The following is a 23,095-nucleotide window of genomic DNA, read 5'->3' as shown; positions in this document are numbered from 1 at the left end:
TTTTATTATTATTATTATATTTATTTATTACTGGTTGATTGATTTTCTTTATTCTTGATTTGTTTATTTATTTTTCATCTTATTTTGTGCAGAAAAATAAAAATTAAGATATTTGAGAACAGTGGAATGTTTTATCAGAGCTTTTATTGTAGAAAATCGGAACCAAAGCACTGAAAAAGTTTGTATATTTTTCTGTTTTTAATAAATGCGTTTTTTTTTTTTTTGAAAACCTGATGCGGCCCAGCCTTGCCCAGACCCTAGCTCCAGTGGCCCCCAGGTAAATTGAGTTTGAGACCCTTGCTCTAGGACCCTTGCAAGGGTGTAGAGCCGGTCCAGTGTTGTGTGTCAGAGCGGAAACCACATTGCCTCCTGTAGCTTTTCTGTAGCTTCTCTCCAGGACCCTGAAATGGACTTTCCCAGGGAGGCTGAGGAGTTTGATCCCCTATAGCTGGAACACACCCTCCGGTCACCCTTCAAGAAAAGGTGTACCTCCAAACTGGTCTGCCAATCCAGAGGTACTGCCCCTGACTTCCATGCAATGTTATAGAGACTTGTCAGCCAAGACGGTCTCTCAAACATCAGGAGCCTTGAGGAATTCAGGGCGAAACTCGTCCAACCCCGGAGTTTTGCCACTGGGAAGCATTTTGACCATTTTGACCACCCCACATACCTCAATATTATGATCATTATTCTCGTATGTGTTGGCTATTATTGGAATATTATGTTAGTTCATTGTACAGAATATCGGATGACTTATGTGATTTATGTTTATGAAGAGGACCACAACAACACAAGCGTCGAGTGACGTCAACGCGCTCCACATCCACAAGGTTGGGCGGGGCTCGGTGGCGGCTCATCCCCCGGTGTCATGGCGTCCTAACAGCATCGGACTGAATGAGAGCAAAAACAAGCCTTTTTGTCTCCGAGGCCCGACACGCTACCGCCCTTCCCGCAAGCCCACGTCGCGACCGAGGGGCTCGGCCTCGCTTTTCGCCACCCACGGCCGCCCTCCGGGAGCCAGAATACACTTGACTTTCAGCATTAAATCTCCCGACGTGAACGGTGGAAGATGGCCGACCCGGCGGAGTGCACCATCAAAGTGATGTGCCGTTTTAGACCGCTCAACAGCTCCGAGGTGACCAGAGGAGACAGATACATTCCCAAGTTCCAAGGGGAAGACACTGTTGTCATCTCGGTGAGTGAGATGTCACCCATAACGTTCTGTTACTGACTTGATTGAGGGCCCCGGGCTCAGCCAGCAGTACGCCATTTTTGATTGTCTTGTGGCTACCGTAGTTAGCACCTTTAGCTTGTTAGCTGACGTTAGCAAGGTTTGACCCTCTCAAGCTGGACGCCGGGGAGAGGCTAATGGCGACCAGTGAGCTGCCCGTGGGATTCAATGAATATAATTCGTTATCCTAGCCGACGGCGGCTCTTAATACTGTTGTTTAGCGTTCCTGCCGGGCGGCTGTGTCACCAAGTGTCAGCCATCGCCAGTAGCCCGGCCACGGCTAACGAGCTGTCATTCAACAAAGCCTAAACACTGGCACCGCATACATGTTAGCAGGGTTAGCATGCTATACACGTTAAACACATTTATTCCAAATCATATAATTGATCCATCATATGTTGAGTGTCATATGTTGAAGTGCAGGTGCTAATCTGTTTACGTGGGTGAGCGTTGCTTTGCCCGTGGCTAACAGACACTAAGCTACCTGCTAGCTTAGCCGGCCTTGGCGAGCTGCCCTATTATGTTGTTTAGTCAAATATGAAATTAGCCGCACGGCTAACCACGTCAGCATTATTTCCTTTTTAACTGGAATCCTATATCAACATTGGGTTGTTTATGTTCAAGTGTAGCCTGGGAAAAGTCACTGGAGGTGATGCTAAATTGATGAAAATATTAACTGTGACGTCTCTGGAATTGGCTGTGACAGAAGTCCCATCTCAATCAAACACGTTTACCACTAAATTACAACATTTTTAGGCTCAAATTTACAATTTCGGTCACAGTCCAAAAACTGGCACCGCCTTTGATGACATGTGGTCTTATGCTTTGTGTGATGATTATGTAGTTGTTCATGACAGTATAAATAGGACAGTTAATGAGGTGTGAAGGCAAAATCTGGCACTACTTGAGGATCATACTTGATCAGCTTTTTTTTTTTTTATAATGCCACACTAAATTTCAACCAGGGTCCACACTCATGCACTGATATACAGTATGTGGAAAGACTGAGTGTTCTGTCCATTTTCAGTTGGCTTTGGCCTACTGAAAATGGATCACAGGTGTGCTGGAGCGTATCCCAGCTGACTTGGTGTGAAAGGTGGAGTACATCCGACACAAATTCACAACACTCACAACATTCACAACACTCACATTCACAGCAATGGCGAATTCTGAGTCTCGAATCCGAATAAAATGCATGTTTTGGATGGAAGGTTGGAGAACTGGAGAAACACCACGCAAACACGGGGAGAACATGCAAACTCCACTTTTTGGATTGTGAGGCAGAGATGCTAATCACTATTCCACTGTGCTACCAGATGGAAGTACCTAACCATTTGAGTGGTTCTATAAAATGGTGGTTAAACATTATATTCGTTAAATGCTCTTTATGGACTTTGGTGCTTTGCAAAATGGCCATCCATTGAGATAATGCAGCTTTCTAACAAAGAATTTTCATGGTGCTTCACACTTTGAATGTGGCGATTAAAAAAAAAAAAATGCATGTTTCCTGGGCTGTAAGCAATGTAATTGCATGTCTAATTTTACTATATTGATCAACAGAGGCCACAGAGCTGTGACATAATATATCAACTTTGCTAAAAGATATTCTATATTGTTTGTAATTATGCTCCACAATGTTTGCAATTACAGTACTTCTACATTCAGGGCTGCAAGAATTATTCGGATAATTTGAATACCTCCATGACAAAAAATGGTAATGGTTTCATTTCATTTAAACATGCATCAGGTTACTTTTGTTTTATTTTATTTCGTTTTATTTTGTTTTATTTCGTTTAATTTTGTTTTATTTCGTTTTATTTTATTTTCTGTCACGTACTGAAGTACGAGGTGATATGACTATACAATGACATAATGGGTACCATAGTAACCAAAAATAGTTGAGGATTTTTTTCTTCTTTGGGGGAATCAATTATGTCATCCACACAGGACAAATAAGAAAGCGGGTGTTTGAAGAGGCTACAAAAAGCGGCAAGGCAACGAAAGGAAAACGAAATTCAAAAAGGAGACAGAAAATGTGAAAAAGTTGAAGACTGTGATGGGAATCCGTCGTAACGCCGCACTTGACTGTCACCGCTGTGTGGCAGCAATGAAATCCCAGCGGTTGTCGGTGTGGCTGACTGATAAAACACCTCTACAATAAGATGCACACATGTTTCAGAATTACCACCCATCATATTTTAGTCTATGTTGAATAGGTTGTGTGGAAAAGTTACTTGTTTGATTGTGCCGTTTGAGCCATGAACGTCATTGCGAAAATGAGCGACGTTACTGTGAAAATCAATAATTATGAGTAATGACTTAAATTGATGTGCCTCTTTCAGTCTCGGCTCTGCTGTCTTGTCAGTGGGTGCTTTAGCTCTGCCTTCCCGTGATTCCAAGTCTGCTCTCCAACCACACTTGGTTTGTAGGCTGTTCAGCCTTTAGTACTTACCCCTTGCCCCTCGATGTAAGGAGAACTGGGACGCCACTTGATGCTCATGAACAAGGGTCTAGAATTGGAATGCAGCCCTAGTCATGTCTTATTTACATAACGTCTTTTAAACACTATTCCACAATAGAAACAAGGTTGTAGGCATTATTCATTGTATACAAATGTCTTTTTGACAGTGATATATTTACTGCTGGGGGCGGCAAACATTTATCATGGACGTGAGGCCACATGTACATTAAAACAGGCTATAAAAACCCCTTCACACTGATTTAGAAAGCCGATTTAAAACAATAATTGATGGTTAACAGGGCTCTACATTAAAAACCAAAATGACTTGCCCATAGGGAATCCTTAAGGTGAGAACTACTTGCCCGAACTTGCCCCATGTAAAATGAAAAGACTGCCATAATGATATCATGCAATTTTTTTGTGGCATCACATGAGAATCTCAAATAAATAAAATAATGAAATAAATAATACTTTACACATGGTAGTCGTAGTAAGCAGTGATATTTATAAGTTGTGCACCACAATGAAACATTATTGAATAGACACATTTGTGTACTAGTAAAGTGTTTTTAATCCAGAAAAAAAGCTCAATGGTCAAACAATAATTTGTGAAGCAAAGGTGAGAAAAATCCAGAGAAATGGAAGCGCTAGATTTTGTAGCTTGTGCAAAATCAGCACTTGGTATTGGATCTAATGGGTGGTGTTTCATTGTGACCACTTCAAATTGTCACAGCAATGTGATTCACTCACCTGTGCCGTCATTTGATTTGCTGCCGCTAATAAAATACTTGTTTAGGAGGCACTGCGTCATCACTTTTTGCTGTTTCCTTCAGAATTAGACGACGTTGGCAGCGCCGCCATGACGGATGTTTTCGTAGTCAAACGATCGCTGATTGGTTGATCGCGAACAACGGGTGTGGGTAAAACGCGGACTGTGGATTACGGACCGCGGTCTAAATAAACGATTCTGATTGGTCCATTTCAAGATTTGCAAGGATTGCTTTGCAAATTACCACCGGAATTACTCAGTCCGTGTTTTACCAACACCCAACAAGAACCGCTTTAAAAAAAACTCTTGGCAGTATGGCATTCCAAAGTACACTTGCCCGATGGGAATATCACTGATTGGATTTACTTGCCCGAATTTTGTTTTAACTTGCCCCGGGCCATCGGTACATCGTTATTGTCGAGCCCTGGTTAAGCAACTCTAGAGTAATTTACACTTTCCATTCTGTGTTTTGAAGGCAACCAATCTCCATCTCTGTCTTTCCCTGTTCGGCAAGTTCTCGTCTCGAAATGTTTCTTCCTACTCAAACTATTGGCACATCGCTCAAAGATTCGCTTATCGTCCCAGTAAACATCCTGTGTCTCTTATACCACTATGTTCATGTCGCTGAGCGGTATTATCCCCAATTCGTCACTTCCAGAACTGAGGCTGAGCTGTGAGGTACTTTGACATGGCTGGCGCCATGAATTATAAATATAATTTCTGCTAATTTACTGTTGGCTTTCAACAAATGTACAACATAATAAGCAATATGTATATTTTGAATCAAAATTAATCATGTCAGGGGCGCTTTAACTATTTTCAAATGATAACTCATTTTAACTACTCTCTGCTTTTGGCTAGAAAACTAGTCAGATGGCTAGTAAGTGGGTGTTTTTTGGTAAAACCGCTTAATACACAGTATGCGCTCTACTACTAGTTCGCATTGGGTTTAGAAACCATTAACTGCTTAATACTAAGTATACACTCTACTACTAGTTCGCATTGGGTTTAGAAAACATTAACCGCTTAATACACAATATGCGCTCTACTACTAGTTAGCATTGGGTTTAGAAACCATTAACCGCTTAATACACAGTATGCACTCTACTACTAGTTAGCATTGGGTTTAGAAAACATTAAAGATACAGTAAACAGACAATAAAAAAAAAAGCTGAAATCAAGGTAACACAAAAAAACCTAAGCCAGTGACCCCACTAGTCATGTAGTCACGCAATAATAAATTAAACAACTAAATGAGAAGAACATTTAGTTGTTTCCGCAGTGTCGTTCATGGCGCGATCGGCAAAAAAAAAACAAGTAACTTTTCCACACGTGGCGGCTTAAAATATGATAGGCTGCAATTGTGAAATGTGTGTGCAAATCAGGAGGTGGACTGCTATTGTGGTATGCAAGTGCCACCTAACGGATACATGATACATGTATACGTGTTAAACTTGTTGTTTCGACACGTTTTCTGTCTGTTTTTTTTTACATTTTGTTTTCCTTCTTGTTCATTGCCTGGTTGGGTTTTTCGGCCCTCTTCAATCTTCCAGGAATCGCCTTGTCTGCTTTCCTGGCACTTGAACATTTGTGACCAGATACACGACATGTCTTGTATTGACTTTCCCTTTGTTTCTTATTATCGGGAGAATGACAGTAACCAGTAAAATGTCTCGTCAATTGACAACCGCTTGTCACATGCTAAGCCTACCTATGTCAGTGTGTGTGGTCCCTCACGTTTCAATCTCATTCGACTTTTTGTTTAGACATATTGCCTGGCTGGTGGGGGCATCTAGCTAGGATGTTTTCGTCCCAAGGGCAGGCTACAAGCGAGTACGTTTATGGGATACGTCAATCATTGATCTGATGATGATCAACATGCCCAGATCATCAACAGTTGAGTCTACCCTCCCATGCAGCCCACCACTACACCTTCTAAATATCCTAATATATATATATATATATATATATATATATATATATATATATATATATATGCATTATAATGCCCCTGTTCATCAATATAGTGAGATATTCATTTTATAATATATACATAAAAAAAATTATTGAGGCTTTTCTACATTTTCTGTAGTTGTGATACATTTGTTGATTATGATGATCGGGTATGGGCATATTTTCTTGATCAAACAAGGCTGGCAAACACATTTTGTGTTGATATAAAATACTCCTATGGGGCGGGGGGTTACATTTTTGTGAATGTGTAAAAATTGTTGTCGAAGCGCCAGTGAAGCCGCACCCTTGTGGCGGCTACAAGCTAGCTCTGCCACTGCTTACAAGTGAACCGTGTGCAGCGAGCCGAAAATCACTTGCGCTCTTACTCAATCTACGCCATCACAGGTGTGCTGGCATCAGGCTGAGCAATCACATGGACGTCATGGTGTCCAAAAAAGTACTAGTGGAAGTACAAGGACGGTGAATGGCCGTGTGTTTGGACATCTGTCAAGAATGAATAGTAAGCATTCTGCACAATATGCAGTATCAAGGTTTCTATTAAGTGCCGGGGTCTAAATGATCTTTTCCAACACAAAGGTTCTGTCAAGCACAAAGATACCACTAAAGCTAGGAGGTAGAGAAGGGGATTCGCAGCTTGCAAACAACTTGTGGCTCCCAAACAACTTCTTCAGACCAGGCCGCGATTGCAGTCAAAAATGTAAAGATTTTTAAAAACACATCTCAATGAATCAGAATATTTTTTGAAAGATAATTTAGTCTAATTCAATAGTTGATTCATAAAGTGAAACTCAAAATTCACTACACACATTGTGGACTATAGATATGCAGTTCTTAATAATTTTGATATTATAGTTTCTATATATGTATGTGTACCTTTTAATGATGTTTTAAGGAGACGTGGAGGGCACAGTGGCACATTGGAGGGGGTCCATCATGATCTGGGATGCTTTTTCATTCAGCTGGTGCAGGGTCGTCAAACGGTGGAGGGGTTACGCGCAGATGTTGCAACGGGCATCCCTTATAATGAGGGCCCTCGTCTTTGTAGTAACAGCTGGGTTTTTCAACAGGACAACACTGCAGTTCACAATGCTCGCTTGACCAAGGACTTTGGGCCAGCCTGTATGTTCACCTATACTCTATAGGTATACCCTATACTCCAGTGCGACTTATAGTCCAGAAAATGAGGTAATTGTTTTTGTAATTTAAAAATAATCAAAATAAATATCCAATTATTTCATCTCCAAAAGGGTGGCTCGACAAAAAAAAGTTTGGGAAGCACTGCATTTGTGTACCCTCCTCATGAGTAACATATCCACTGACAATGGCCACATCAGCGTGGCAGTCCCGGAACCACTCAATGCGAATGAGACCGCTAACAACGCCTGTGCTATCAATGCCCGGCAAAGCTCCTGCTTGAAAATGCTTGCCGACTGCACTTTAAGTTGAAAGATTGTATTTTTCCAGGTACAAAAACTGAATGTAGATGTTCAGGTTTTGTCAAAGCTTTTGCATCAAAGTGTTTCCAGTTTGCATGAAAAATACACATGAACATATTAATGTGCTGTAATGCAAATAAATTCAGCATTTGAAATGCTTGAGTAATTTTTATTTTGTCTTCAAAATAATGGAATAAGCAACTTTAGGCTTGACTCTGCAGGTCAACATAAATATAAATATTTGTTCTTCACTACCTTTGAAAGTAATTGAGTTGTGAGCTTAATTGTTTTTGTGTTTTTTAAATAGATTTTTTTAAAATATGGTTCATGCAGATTGTAGTTTTAGGACGAAGAAAAAAATATTGCAATAATATTGTTATTGCAAAATTGGACACCCATATCGCACCAATTTCCAATATCGTGCAGTCCTATTAAAAATAATACAGTGAAGAAAATAAGTATTTGAACACCCTGCTATTTTGCTATTTCTCCCACTTAGAAATCATGGAGGGGTCTGAAATTTTCATCGTAGGTGCATGTCCACTGTGAGAGAGATAAACTAAAAAGAAAAATCCAGAAATCACAATGCATGATTTTTTAACAATTTATTTGTGTGATACAGCTGCAAATAAGTATTTGAACACCTGTGTATCATCTAGAATTCTGACCCTGAAAGACCTGTTAGTCTGCCCATTAGAAGTCCACCTGCACTCCATGTATCATCCTGAATCAGATGCACCTGTTTGAGGTCGTTAGCTGCATAAAGACACCTGTCCACCCCATACAATCAGTAAGACTTTAACTTGTAACATGGCGAAGACCAAAGAGCTGTCCAAAGACACCAGAGACAAAATTGTACACCTCCACAAGGCTGGAAAGGGCTACGGAGCAATTACCAAGCAGCTTGGTGAAAAAAGGTCCACTGTTGGAGCTATCATTAGAAAATGGAAGAAGCTAAACATGACGGTCAATCTCAATCGGAGTGGAGCCCCATGCAAGATATCACCTCGTGGGGTCTCAATGATTCTAAGAAAGGTGAGGAATCAGCCCAGAACTACACGACAGGACTTGGTCAATGACCTGAAAAGAGCTGGGACCACCGTTTCCAAGGTTACTGTAGGTAATACACTAAGACGTCATGATGTGAAATCATGCATGGCACGAAAGGTTCCCCTGCTTAAACCAGCACATGTCAAGGCCCGTCTTAAGTTTGCATATGACCATTTGGATGATACAGAGGAGTCATGGGAGAAAGTTTTATGGTCAGATGAGACCAAAATAGAACTTTTTGGTCATAATTCCAATAAGCGTGTTTGGAGGAAGAAGAATGAAGAGTACAATCCCAAGAACACCATCCCTACTGTGAAGCATGGGGGTGGTAGCATCATGCTTTGGGGGTGTTTTTCTGCACATGGGACAGGACGAGTGCACTGCATTAAAGAGAGGATGACTGGGGCCGTGTATTGTGAGATTTTGGGGAACAACCTCCTTCCCTCTGTCAGAGCATTGAAGATGGGTCGTGGCTGGGTCTTCCAACACGACAACGACCCGAAGCACACAGCCAGGAAAACCAAGGAGTGGCTCCGTAAGAAGCATATCAAGGTTCTAGCATGGCCCAGCCAGTCTCCAGACCTGAACCCAATCGAAAATCTTTGGAGGGAGCTCAAACTCCGTGTTTCTCAGCGACAGCCCAGAAACCTGACTGATCTAGAGAAGATCTGTGTGGAGGAGTGGGCCAAGATCCCTCCTGCAGTGTGTGCAAACCTGGTGAAAAACTACAGGAAACGTTTGACCTCTGTAATAGCAAACAAAGGCTACTGTACCAAATATTAACATTCATTTTCTCAGGTGTTCAAATACTTATTTGCAGCTGTATCACACAAATAAATTGTTAAAAAATCATGCATTGTGATTTCTGGATTTTTCTTTTTAGTTTATCTCTCTCACAGTGGACATGCACCTACGGTGAAAATTTCAGACCCCTCCATGATTTCTAAGTGGGAGAAATAGCAAAATAGCAGGGTGTTCAAATACTTATTTTCTTCACTGTATAAGTGGGGGTAATCTGAATCAGGTGATTGATTGATTGGACTCTTGCACAAAACAGTGCAGCACAGAGAGGGTCAGGGCAGCCCTACAGCTTGTACCTGGGGTATCCTGTACCTGGGGCATGCCCATATAAGGAGGTCACCAGGAAGATGGAGCTGCATGGTGACTTCTCAAAAAAACTAGCCATTCCAAACCTCTTTCAGGGCTCACTGCCAAATGCGCAAACTTCATTATCTGACACTTTGGCATCGTTTAACACAAGAATACAACATTCTAACTACATTTATAGGTCAGAAAAGTTAAAAAAAAAATCCTAAAAATCTTGGCACATGTTGTACGTTGGTTTATGTGCAGTATTAAAGGCATGGCATGTTTGATCTAAGTATTTCTCACAGCTGCAGTGTAGAAAATGTCAGATCGCCACCATGGCGTTATATACTGAAGAGCGGTTGTGCTGTCTTTGTGGGAGTGACAGTGAGGGCGAGGCTCGCGCATGCACACACACACACACACACACACACACACAGTCGCTGGCAAAGAGGCTGCACAGTGAAAGCAGTTGAACATTAAAATAGTGCTGAATACTGAAATATTTTAGTGCCAAGGGCACTTTGATATTGTGCCTTTTCTTCGTTGTGATCTCTCTCTAAGAAAAGAAAGCAAAATATCCGTCTGGGTGCATCCAGGTGAAGCCATGTCGCTTACATGTGAACTGCTGATATCACCTTGTGCTTTGCCTAGCAACAAAGTCCACTGAGAATTCTCTCATTGTGCAACGTGACTCATGTTTGAACAGTATCATAATAAGGCCATCAGGAAGTGGCAAGCAGATCCTTTCAAACAACCCTCCGCACTGTAATTATATTTTCATTTAGGCTGGTAATCCCATTAGACACAAGTGTAGGTAATAAGGCCAGTTGCGGCAATGACAATGAGAATTTGACAAAACCATGGGCTGCGCTATTGTTTGCTGCTGATATGGTGCAGTGTGTCTGTCACCTGTGGGCAGGTTTTACACGCAGGAAGAGAATGATCAGCCTTTTAAGACGACAGGCCAAGCAGCGATTGACATGAGAATGCCTGTTTACTGTAGAATATATGAGCTGTGATGTGTAACCAAGGCGATGTAGCTGCTGTAGTCTGAAATGTGCTTCAACGTACAGGTACTATGAATCTGGATACAGATATGTGATTTGGAGTTTTACTCTATGAAAAGGTCTGCCCCACACTGAGTTCTGTTCTAGTTTGTACATTCATAGAATTGGCAAAGCAACACATCATGTTTGCCGAAGACTTTTGCACAGTCAGTAGTGTATGTAATTCATCCATATTTTATTCATGCACTCAGCAACAATGTTTAGAAGATGCCTGCTAACACGACAGATTCTTTTGCTAGGCTAGACGTCATCACATCTTTTGTACAAGCAATATGCTGACACTCTGGACTCTAATTTCGTGGCGCAGGGTGGCGGAGCGGGGCGCAGCCCGCGCAGTGGTAATTTGTTCCAATGCACCACTGTACGCAGACAATGTGGTAATTTGGTAGACTGGACTGCGCATGGCGGCGCACCAGGGGAGGAGTCTACATTTTCAGCTTGGTACAGTGACAATTTTGTGACAAAACAGCACGGCAAAGGTGCGGACGAAGCTCGCCAGCTCCGACTTGGTCTATTTGTGGTGCAGGTTTCACACTGTTCAATGTAAGCGTCTCATCCAGCATGTACATTTTTGTATTCATTGTCCCATCACATCTGAGACATCATGCACAAACTCAACCTGACAGCGGCTGAAAGTATGATGCCAAGCGAGGGTGGGCGCGGTGGTGCGGGACAACGCTTCCCCCCCCTAAATAAATGGCTTGTCCCCTGAAATCAACGTTTTAGAAGTGAAAACTCCACAAGACTTTTTGATGATCCCAAAAAATATAAATGGCTATTTTGTTAGCTTTTAAAAATAAATGTCATGATGATATATTGTGGTACATGATCCATGGGTCCATCACGGCTTTTGTCTTTACTCGATGTTAAAACAATGGGAACCAAAGGCACTATTTCCCGCTATGAAATTTGCTTTAACTTCTTCAAAACTTGGGGTAGTGAAGTGAATGAGGTGTCAAATTAAAGTTCATGTCATGTTGTATCACATACACATAATCATAGTCTTGATTTCATTCATTCGTTCATTCATTTTCTATCGCTTACCCTCACGGGGTTTGCGGGGGTGCTGGAGCCTATCCCCGCTGTCTTCGGGCGAGTGGACGGGGTACACCCTGGACTGGTCGCCAACCAATCACAGGGCACATATAGACAAACAACCATTCACACTCACATTCATACCTATGGACAATTTGGAGTGGCCAATTAACCTAGCATGTTTTTGGAATGTGGGAGGAAACCAGAATACCCGGAGAAAACCCACGCATGCACGGGGAGAACATGCAAACTCCACACAGAGATGGCCGAGGGTGGGCTTGAACTCGGGTCTCCTAGCGCCTCGATTTGATGTAAATGCATTCATTAATTCAAACTGAGGTGTTGGTTGTGCTTTATTGGAATAAAATGTGATAGCAGTGTTTGTTTGTTTGCATCGACAATTAAGTTATACCTGATTCTCTTACATAAAGCAACAGGGATCAAGGAAATTTACTTGGATACTTGGATACAGTGCAAACTATTTCTTTCACAGTCAGACTGGTTGAATTTTTGGAACTTTTTTGAAATTTCAAGTTACTTTATCGTTTTTTTTAATTTTTTCGATTTTATCATACTAAATTAACCAATATTGTCCTTGAATCCTGATATGAATGAAATTAATTATTAAAAGTAATGTTTTTTTTCTTTATTTCAAACATCATCCAAAGTACAACAAACCAAACATAAATCAACACAAATAAAAATAACTATGTACATATAAACATACGCATGTTCGAAAGGGAATGGGAAGAAGTCAGGACTTATCTAGTCCCACTCCCCTAACCACCCAGATTCCAACCTCATCCCAACAAAACATATATTATTCTTTGTCTACCAGAATGAAAACCCCACATCCAACCAAGAGCCAAGAGCAACCAGTTCACTACTAGTCATCGTATCGTACATAGTCCAGTACAAAAGAAAGAAAGAAAGGAACCACTCCAACTATACAGTCACCACAGCAGTCATCACAAGCTAACGTAGATATAAAAAAAAAACATCAATGTTATGGTATTGTTTCAGTGAGATTGAAAAATAAATGTGAGAGAAAAAAAAATATTCTTTAAAATACCTCAAATTAAATAATCACACTTGAGTCTTGATTGTTACACCCCAACTCAGTGCTAATTGAGCCACCCCATTGTCAGCGCTTATAGAAGAGTTTTGGCATTGGCGTCATATTGAAAATGTTCTGAGTTGAACCTTAAAAATCCTTGCAGTCACTTGTCACTTTGCCCAGCATGTCTTTGTAGCCATACACTATAGTTTTAGAATAATTACAGTGTGCTTTGAAAGCCAGGTTGTCATATGGAATGTCAGCAACACTTGAAAGAACGTTTTTTTTTTTTTACCTGAGAAATGTTTGCACAAAAGGGTCCCTGACATGATTCATGAAAATATTGCTTAAAATATTATTGTTTGTAATTATGTTCTACATTGTTTGATTTTTGAAAGCAAATGGTGGCAGCAAACATTCATCCTCGACGCGAGGCCACATGTACATTAAAACGGGCTATAAACCCCCTTTATGCTCATTTAGACGCCCATTTAAAACAGTAATTGAAGGATAAGCAAGTCTGCAGTAATTTACACTTACCATTCTGTGTTTTGAAGGTGGCCAATCTGCAAGTTCTCTACACATGGTTCATATCTTGGCTAGCATCACTGTAAACATCCTCTGTCTTGTACACTGCCATGTTTGTTTACCTGAGTGATATTCCCTCAATGATGTCACTTCTGGAAATGAGGCTGACCTGTGAGAGCTAGGTCAGCCATGGACTGGAAATGTCATTTTTGACAATTGTGCTTTACTGTGCTTTCAGAAATGTAATTATATACAAACAGTATATACCATATAAAGCAAAGTCAATGAATCATGTCAGAGACCCTTCCAATACACTGTGCATAATAGGAAAAGTGAGATATGCACACTATCTTTTGTTGACGATCTCAACAAAAGGCCCGGCCACGGCTAACGAGCTGTCATTCAACAAAGCCTAAACACTGGCACCGCATACATGTTAGCAGGGTTAGCATGCTATACATGTTAAACACATTTATTCCAAATCAAATAATCGATTGATCATATGTTGAGTGTCATATGTTGAAGTGCAGGTGCTAATCTGTTTACGTGGGTGAGCGTTGCTTTGCCTGTGGCTAACAGACACTGGGCTACCTGCTAGCTTAGCTGCCCTATTATGTTGTTTAGTCAAATATGAAATTAGCCACACGGCTAGCCACATCAGCATCATTTTCTTTTAACTGGAATCCTGTATTAACATTGGATTGTTTATGTTCAAGTGTAGCCTGGGAAAAGTCACTGGAGGTGATGCTAAATTGAAGAAAATATTAACTGTGACGTCTCTGGAATTGGCTGTGACAGAAGTCCCGTCTCAATCAAACACACGTTTATCACTAAATTACAACATTTTTAGGCTCAAATTTGCAATTTTGGTCACAGTCCAAAAACTGGCACTGCCTTTGATGTCATGTGGTCTTTGGTCGACTATTCATTCATTTTCTACAGCTTATCCTCACGAGGGTCACGGGGGTGCTGGAGCCTATCCCAGCCGTTTTTGGGCGAGAGGCGGCGTACACCCTGGACTGGTCGCCAGCCAATCACAGGGCACATATAGACAAACAACCATTCACACTCACATTCATACCTATGGACAATTTGGAGTCCCCAATTAACCTAGTATGTTTTTGGAATGTGGGAGGAAACCGGAGTCCCCGGAGAAAACCCACGCATGCACGGGGAGAACATGCAAACTCCACCCAGGGATGGCCGAGGGTGGGGTTTAACTCGGGTCTCCCAGCTGTGAGGTCTGCTTGCTTAACCACTGGTCGAATATTCCAAAACATTGAATTTGTTGTGTTCCTCACTCTCTTGCAGAGCAAACCGTACATGTTTGATCGAGTTTTTCAGTCCAGCACAACACAGGAACAAGTCTACAATGCCTGCGCCCAAAAGATTGTAAAAGGTGAACATCTTTCTTGGCTCTCCACTACAATTGGAGTTCTCATGACAGAATACTGCATTTAATGTCTTTGCCTTGTCTTGTAGATGTTCTGGAAGGATACAATGGAACAATTTTTGCCTACGGCCAGACATCCTCCGGAAAGACACACACCATGGAGGTAAGGATGAAGACGTGTGGATGTAAAAGCCCTCTTTCACCGTCTTACAAGTTCAAATGTCTATTTTCAGGGGAATCTCCATGACACAGATTCAATGGGAATCATCCCCAGGATAGTTCAGGACATCTTCAACTACATCTATTCTATGGATGAAAACCTGGAATTTCATATCAAAGTAAGTGGAATGGAGCTGGGGCTGTTCACTGAAATTGTAAATGGTCTTCTTTTGAAATTGATAAAACATAGTTCTATTTTTGTTTTCATTAGTTCATGAAGTTTTGTCTTACTGGATGATTAACACATGGCTATTTTAATACTATTCTGTTAAATCCACATTTTCTGTTCACAGGTGTCCTATTTTGAAATTTATTTGGACAAGATCCGGGACCTTTTGGATGGTAAGTGGCTGCACGTAAAAGAATGTACCAAACAATTTCCCAAACAATTGTACACCAGCTTCATTATTTATTTCATGCATTTGAAAAGCATAGTAATTGGCTCATTCACTATTTAAAAATAATTAAACATGACAATACAGTCCTGGGGTCACGTACACACTGTTCCTAGACTGAATCTTGTACCTAAATGATATTATTATACCTAAATAGGGTTGGGCATCGTTTCAATTTGAGTGATTCAGATTCCTCGTTTTGATTTTGGTTTTCCCATTTTTTTCCCCCAGAGGTAGAGCCATAAAAGGTTTGCATAGTTGAAACGAGAGCTCTGACCAAAGTGTTTTTTTTATGACACAAGCTTTTTATGAATGACTTATTAATTACCATGAGGGCTATTAATAACCAGTGGATAAGTATCAAACCATTGAACATGAACATTAATATTTAGAAGACTCTTTACATAGGAGTACACGTTGAATAATGATTAGTATTTTTAAAAAGCCTATGATAAACAATGGCACATATCCTAGTGTCTTATGATGCAGAATAGACAAAGTGTAACGTAACCATGTTACTGAGGAAGTTGATGGTTTAGAACAGGGGTCACCAACATTGTGCCCGCGGGCGCCCATGCGCCCACATGGACCACTTAAGGCGCCCGCGAGGCATCTTCTAAAAATAGCACAGGTCACAAATTATCATTGTTATTTTGTGCTTTAAATTTTGAATCAGAATTGCTTACATTAATGTTTTTTTTAAATCGTCTTATAACATCAAAAATTAAGACAAAAATATTTTATAACAAACTCTTACCTCAAGTCAAAGTTCATGTGTGCGCATGCGTCCGCTCACCGCTTTTCCGATATAGTGCAGCGGTGATGAGGAGTTAGCTTACTCGTGCAGTTTAGCCCCCCAAAACATGGCAGAAAAGCGAAAAAGGACTTACATTTTCCACAGTGATTGGGAGGAAGAATTTTTCTTTACGTATTTTGAGGAAAAATTTATGTGTCTTATTTGCGGGACGACTGTTGCAATACCAAAGCGGCACAATGTGGAGAGACACTTCAAAACTTGTCACGAAAGCTTGAATGCGAGCTACCCACCCGGCAGCGCATTAAGGACGGAAAAGGCCTGTTTGTTAAAGGCAACTTTGGACAAACAAAGGACTTTTTTCACTAGGCAGGTGAAAAAAAATCACAGAAAGGTGTTCCCTCTGACTTTCAAATATGTGAGCACATAAATGTTTCTTGTTAAAAATATGTTTTTGTTACCATTATTGTGGAAAATAATGAACATTGATATGTGAGCAGTCGCTTCACATTCTGTTACTACTACTATTCCTTTTGTTCTCATTACTAAAAAGTGATCCGTGCAGTTTTGTCATTTTGGAAGTTCACTGCAAACAGGTCATGTAGCCCTTCATACTATCCGTGCTCACAAAGTAGCCCTCGGCCTCAAAGAGGTTGGTGACCCCTGGTTTAGAATATATAGCTTTTTTAAAACCAACTCTCCACTGCAATAGTAATTTGATGGTGCCGAGTATGTGAGTATCGCATATGGTGGTATCATTGTTGCCACAGAGCCATATATCAGAATGCCAACATGAAATTAACAGCAACTGAAATGAATATCCAACGTCCAGGTGAGGAACTTCACCCACAAGTAAGGTAAATAGAGTAACACTTGACGCGGGGTCTGCTCAACTTGCTGACTTAAGCTAGCGTTAATGTCAGGTTCCGCTGCTTCAATGTTGGCATGAGATCAACGTCATTTATTGTTTTGATTACCCGAATGGTTGAAAGAAGTCCGGTGTCGTCTGTCAAAAACGGAGTGAAAAGTCCACTGTAGCGTGTCATAAACAGGGCGCACTCTGTAAACCGTCAATCTGGAGGTGTTAATCCTGTGAGTGGTGATTCCTTGTTTGTCATGGTCTTTAAACAATCCTCATTTTTTTGCACAATTTCAGCCAAACGAGCGAGAGAACTGTCGCACACAGTCCAGGTTGAAATGGATGAGCCAATCACCGAATGTAGGCACCGAAAGTTTAAAAAAAAGAATGATTCTGGGACAATTGCAATGTCATAACCGGTGCCAATCGTTGCTAGATGCCCAACCTTATAAATAATAATAATAATAATACATTTTATTTGTATAGCACTTTTCAAAATACTCAGACACTTTACAGAAGAATGGAGTTGAATAAAAGCAAGTAAAAAGAGTAAAAGATACATTAAAATACAACATTCATTCTTTAATACACAGCTAAAACAAGAGTAAAAGCGGGGCACAGCAGTCGGGTATAAAAAGTTATTATAGTATAAAAACAGATTTAAAGAGCTGGGTTTTTAGTTGTTTTTAGTTATACCCAAATGAACTCCAAAGTCACACTGTGTACACAACTCATGGATATATAAAATATAGTAGTATGACACAAAATACATGAGTGAAATGAAATTGTATTGAAAAAGAACAATTCATGACTTTTGTCCCAGTATAGGGTCCTATGTTTTTTTTAATATATATTTTTTCCAGATTCCAAATAAAATTTAAATTAGCCAAGCTACATGCATTTCTGAGATATGTTTGGCTAAATTAAATGAATTCAGTGTTAATTTCATAAAATGTACAAAAAAAATCATACATTTATGAGTGCGATAAATCACTGGCCATTTTTACCCAGTATTTCAGAAATAGATGTAGCTTAGCTAACTTTTTCTATTGTGATATCAGCCTCTGCACACATTGCTACATCATCAACAAACTGTAATCATGGTATTGTTTTTGGAATGTCCGTGCCTGTGGTTAAGACGTAGTCACAAAGGCAATTCCAATTGTGTTATTAATGCATGATATGTCATATTCATGCCACTTAGAACTTGCACAACATCAGCTGGCATTGTGAGAAACAGTATGTTGTGAACACACTCACACAGCCCGAGTGTACACAGACGGCCACACTAGCATGCTAGCTTCCATTTACGCAACATAAGGAGGAGGAGTTTTTTTGACAACTTTTTACGTTATTTCAGATCGCGGTTTTGTCATGTTTAGTTTGGGTCAACGATTACGGTAACGCAGAAATGAAATGGCCCTACCACTTGGGACGAGTAGCTGCTAGCTTTGAGCGCCCCTTTACTACACCAAGCAACCGGAGAGCCCCACAGAGATGCAGAGGATTAGAGAGAGTGAACAGCAAAAAGACGGTATAAAGGTAGCTGTATAAAGACAGTATCAACCATGTTTACTGTCTGTCATCATGGGGAACATGAGATAGAAACGCTAACGGTGCTAACACGGCTGCATAGAGCCTACCGTGGGGGCAACACAGCATGATTGTAATGAATATTGAACATTATGTTTAACTTTTTCTATATTTATTGAAAAAAATATGCCATTTTATTTCAGCGGTCATTTTCCTATAAAAAGTTCATATTTTAATATAACTCTGCATGCATATTTGGCTTTGACTTTTGCTGAAACTCACTCTGTGGAAAGAATATCGGGATATATATATCCTCTGTCAATATTCAACCTAAATATATTGGTCCATAACGCCCATCCCTTGTTGTTTTGCATGCAGAGGGGGTTTGCAAGGAGTGAGAGACAGGCTCATTGGAGGAACTCGCAATGAGATGCTGTTTCATAGGAGCAGATCCTTTCACATGTTCAGAGATACGTACCTACAGTACATAGTATCTACAGTGTATCCTTCATGGTGGTTGCGGCATTTCAGCAGCGTGGACTAGGCATGCAGCCAATCCATCCATTTGCTATACCGCTTATCCTCACAAGGGCATGCTGGAGACTATCCCAGCTGTCTTCGGACGAGCGGTCTAATTTCACTTTGACGTTTACACACTGCCACTACATGAGTCTGCCGCACACTGCCTCGGGGGTCATAATGGAGATTACATTTTAAAAAGTTCAACTAAAAAGAATAAAAGTGAAGTTGTCCTTGATCTCAGTGTGGCGACTTGACTACGTATTACTCTTCTAGTCTGTATTAGTGTGTAGTATTCAACCACCTATGTATGACTGTACTACTTGCACGTAATGTGTTTTTTTGTGCAATAGTAATGGAATAGCAACCACAGAGAGACTCAGAACGCTGTAAACTGACGACCACCTGTAAAATGATTTAACTCGCCAAAAAGGCCAAGAGATGATTAAGCGGACGTCCTTGACAAATGTTCTTTTTGTCTTTCTTACCAGTGTCAAAGACCAATCTGTCAGTTCACGAAGACAAAAACAGAGTACCCTATGTCAAGGTGAGACTGAGCCATCAGCCTACTATGTCCTACTACTGTCTGAACCCGTTAAAAGTATGCCACTAATGGTAATCTACTGTGTCTTTGACAACAGGGCTGCACTGAGCGCTTTGTCTGCAGCCCGGAGGAGGTCATGGACACCATCGATGAGGGCAAATCCAACAGACATGTAGCGGTCACAAGTAAGACATCAGACTCTGTGAAACACTTTCTGCTGTGCGACGGTGCTGAGCTGAACGCCTCCCATCCTCAGACATGAATGAGCACAGCTCCAGGAGTCACAGTATCTTCTTGATCAACGTCAAGCAGGAGAACACTCAAACAGAGCAAAAGCTCAGCGGCAAGCTCTACCTTGTGGATCTGGCCGGAAGTGAAAAGGTACACAGCAAATGACTCGGTGAAACGACTCCTTGAGCGTGTTGCGCTAATGCATGTCTGCGATGCTCAGGTTAGTAAAACAGGAGCCGAGGGAGCTGTCCTGGACGAAGCAAAGAACATCAATAAGTCTCTGTCGTCCCTGGGGAATGTCATCTCGGCCCTGGCGGAAGGAACGGTCGGTACCTCAACTTCATCCCTCACAATAAGTGTTTGTGATAAAGTCCCAAAGACTGATAGTAATGTCCCTCCAGGTGTGTGTCTGAACCACCACCACCACCATTCATACATCCAGTGGTCTATTGGACTCTGGATAACTCATCCTCCAGCAATGTGGCCACAATTTCAGACTTTTCACTTTGATCAATGTTTATTTTGTTTGGTATACACCCTGGGTAATCAACCCCTGGTGTTACAACGAGCACGTGTACCCTTATCTTGGTCACGAATAAGTGTAGCGGTGTTGTTGTGAGGACGTAAATTATTCTGTGCTGCCACATCATTAACATGTTAACACCGAAGAAAAGCTAATTAAAATCTGATCCATTACTTTTGTCTGCCTCAGCACGGTTGTGTTGTAGTCTTGCCGCCCTTCACCTCAACTTGGCCCCCCTAGCTGTCCTGCTGCCTAAGCAAATATGAGCTAATTATTTGGGCGGGTTCATCAGCCAAGTTGGTAGAATGAAAAGATCCGCTCACCTCTGACACATAATTATCATTAAAGAGGAGCAGCGTGCAAAACGTTTAGCTAGCAGGGGCCAAGCTTGTCACAACAGCTTCTGAGGTTGAACGCGCAATTTATATGCACAACGTTTAAGATTTTAAGAGAAGGCAAGTGTAAGATCAGACTGTCACTGACACATTTCCGTCTGTTGGTGTTGTCCAGGCCTACATCCCATACCGAGACAGCAAGATGACCCGTATCCTGCAGGACTCGCTGGGTGGTAACTGTCGAACCACTATTGTCATCTGCTGTTCACCTTCGTCTTACAACGAAGCTGAAACCAAATCCACCCTCATGTTTGGACAAAGGTTGGCGGAAAATTATTTTTTTATGATTGCTCTCCAAATTAATTGTCTCACATTGTACAGTTTAGTGACAGAATGTTTGCCCCCTTCCTGATTTCTTGTTTCAGATCATCAATACAAATGTAAATATTAGTCAATGACTATACTACTGAATGCTAAATCCAAACCTACATGGTCCTGTGGGGGGTGGAGGCATCCTAAGGGAGAATGTCTTGCCATCTGTTCATGACCTCAAGCTCTAACCAACTTGGGTTCCAAAACAAACCAGCAAGTCTTCCTCTGGATGTCTGAGGAAAAACCAAATGAAGACTTAGGAGTGGCCTAGCCAAACTCCTGACCTGCATCCTATTGAGATGCTATGGCATGACCTTAAAAAGGTGGTTCATGGTTAAAAAAAAAAAAACACCAATGTGGCTGAATTCCAACAATTCTGCAAAGATGCCTGGGCCAAAATTCCTCCAGCGCTGTAAGAAACTGGTTGCAAGTTATCGGAAATGCTTGATTGCCGTTTTTGCTGCTTAGGGAGGTCCAACCAGTTATTACGTTCATGGGGCAATCGATTTGTGCTCACAGATTTCACACGTTTCATTTAAAAACTGTGTTTTGTGTTCAGTGGTGGTGTCATTGACTGTTTTTAAAGTTGTTTGCTGATCTGAAACATTTAAGTGTGACAAACGTGCAAATTAGAAATCAAGAAGATCACTTTCTCACATCAATGTCGATTATCGAAAATTGTGTAATTCTTACCCTCATACAGAGCAAAGACCATCAAGAACACTGTCACTGTGAACATTGAGCTGACAGCAGAACAGTGGAAGCAGAAATATGAGCGGGAGAAAGAGAAGAACAAGACCCTCAGGAACACCATCACCTGGCTGGAAAATGAGCTCAACCGCTGGAGGAATGGTGAGGTTCTTCCAGACTTGTGATTGGGTTGGATAAATCAGTACTGTGTTTTGAAGTCTTGATGTTCTTGATGTAATGTCATTCGAAATTCGTCATTCCTAATGTTACTAATAACAATGTTGCTGTAGCTTGGTTAATATGCACGTCACATGGAAATGGAGCGTTATTGGTGCTTTTTGGGACTTTTTTTCCCACATTACGTGAATTCATAGCTGCATATTTTTAAGTGTTTTTATATCTTAAGAGCGACATGCGTGTTCATGTCTTACATGAAAAAATTGTGGGTGATGAGCAAAATTCCTCCTTTAAGGTCGGCTGTAAAGTTTAAAAAGTGTGTCAGTGTCTGTCAGGATGATACATTACTTACAAGGCACTACTTTGCACAATATCACCTTCAAGCTGTTGTTGCAGACAGGCACCGATAGCTACTTCTTTCGGTCTGGTTGAGTTTACATTTGCACTGGTGCCATTAAGAGACCGAGTTTTGGTATGCATCCCTTCTACTGAAGGGCTGTAATGACATTCCTGAATGCACTCAGTCATGCGTGTATTCCCAAACACCCCAGGTGAGAGTGTGCCGGTGGAAGAGCAGTTCGACAAGGAGAAGGCCAACGCAGAGGTGCTGGCCCTGGACAACATCATCAACGACAAACCTGCGTCCACGCCCAACGTGCCTGGCATCCGCCTTACCGACGTGGAGAAAGATAAGTGTGAGGCCGAGTTGTCCAAGCTCTACAAGCAGCTGGATGATAAGGTGAGGAATGAGAGGAGCATTCAGAATTGACCTGTGGCTGTCATGCATGCTTCTGCAGAGGAACATCTAAAATGAAGATAACTGCCGAAGTCCATTTTCATGCTTGGAAGGAGTT

General features: G+C 41.2%; 1 protein-coding gene across 1 annotated transcript in view; it reads left to right on the top strand.

Annotated features, from left to right (window-relative positions):
• Positions 1–834: 834 nt before the first annotated feature.
• Positions 835–23,095, top strand: part of LOC131135469 (kinesin-1 heavy chain) — a 34,021-nt gene continuing 11,760 nt past the window's right edge. The window contains exons 1-12 of the mRNA XM_058081361.1: positions 835–1,195; positions 15,009–15,096; positions 15,180–15,253; positions 15,324–15,428; positions 15,603–15,651; positions 19,861–19,916; positions 20,011–20,098; positions 20,170–20,294; positions 20,365–20,469; positions 21,178–21,323; positions 22,078–22,231; positions 22,798–22,980. Coding sequence (XP_057937344.1) covers positions 1,070–1,195; positions 15,009–15,096; positions 15,180–15,253; positions 15,324–15,428; positions 15,603–15,651; positions 19,861–19,916; positions 20,011–20,098; positions 20,170–20,294; positions 20,365–20,469; positions 21,178–21,323; positions 22,078–22,231; positions 22,798–22,980 — 1,299 coding nt within the window. The 5' untranslated portion in view covers positions 835–1,069. The remainder of the gene's footprint in view (positions 1,196–15,008; positions 15,097–15,179; positions 15,254–15,323; positions 15,429–15,602; positions 15,652–19,860; positions 19,917–20,010; positions 20,099–20,169; positions 20,295–20,364; positions 20,470–21,177; positions 21,324–22,077; positions 22,232–22,797; positions 22,981–23,095) is intronic.

Source organism: Doryrhamphus excisus, chromosome 1 (genome assembly GCF_030265055.1).
Source record: "Doryrhamphus excisus isolate RoL2022-K1 chromosome 1, RoL_Dexc_1.0, whole genome shotgun sequence".
Taxonomy (NCBI): Eukaryota; Metazoa; Chordata; class Actinopteri; order Syngnathiformes; family Syngnathidae; genus Doryrhamphus; species Doryrhamphus excisus.
Note: the sequence above shows the minus strand (reverse complement) of the source record. Positions and strands in the feature narration are given on the sequence as shown.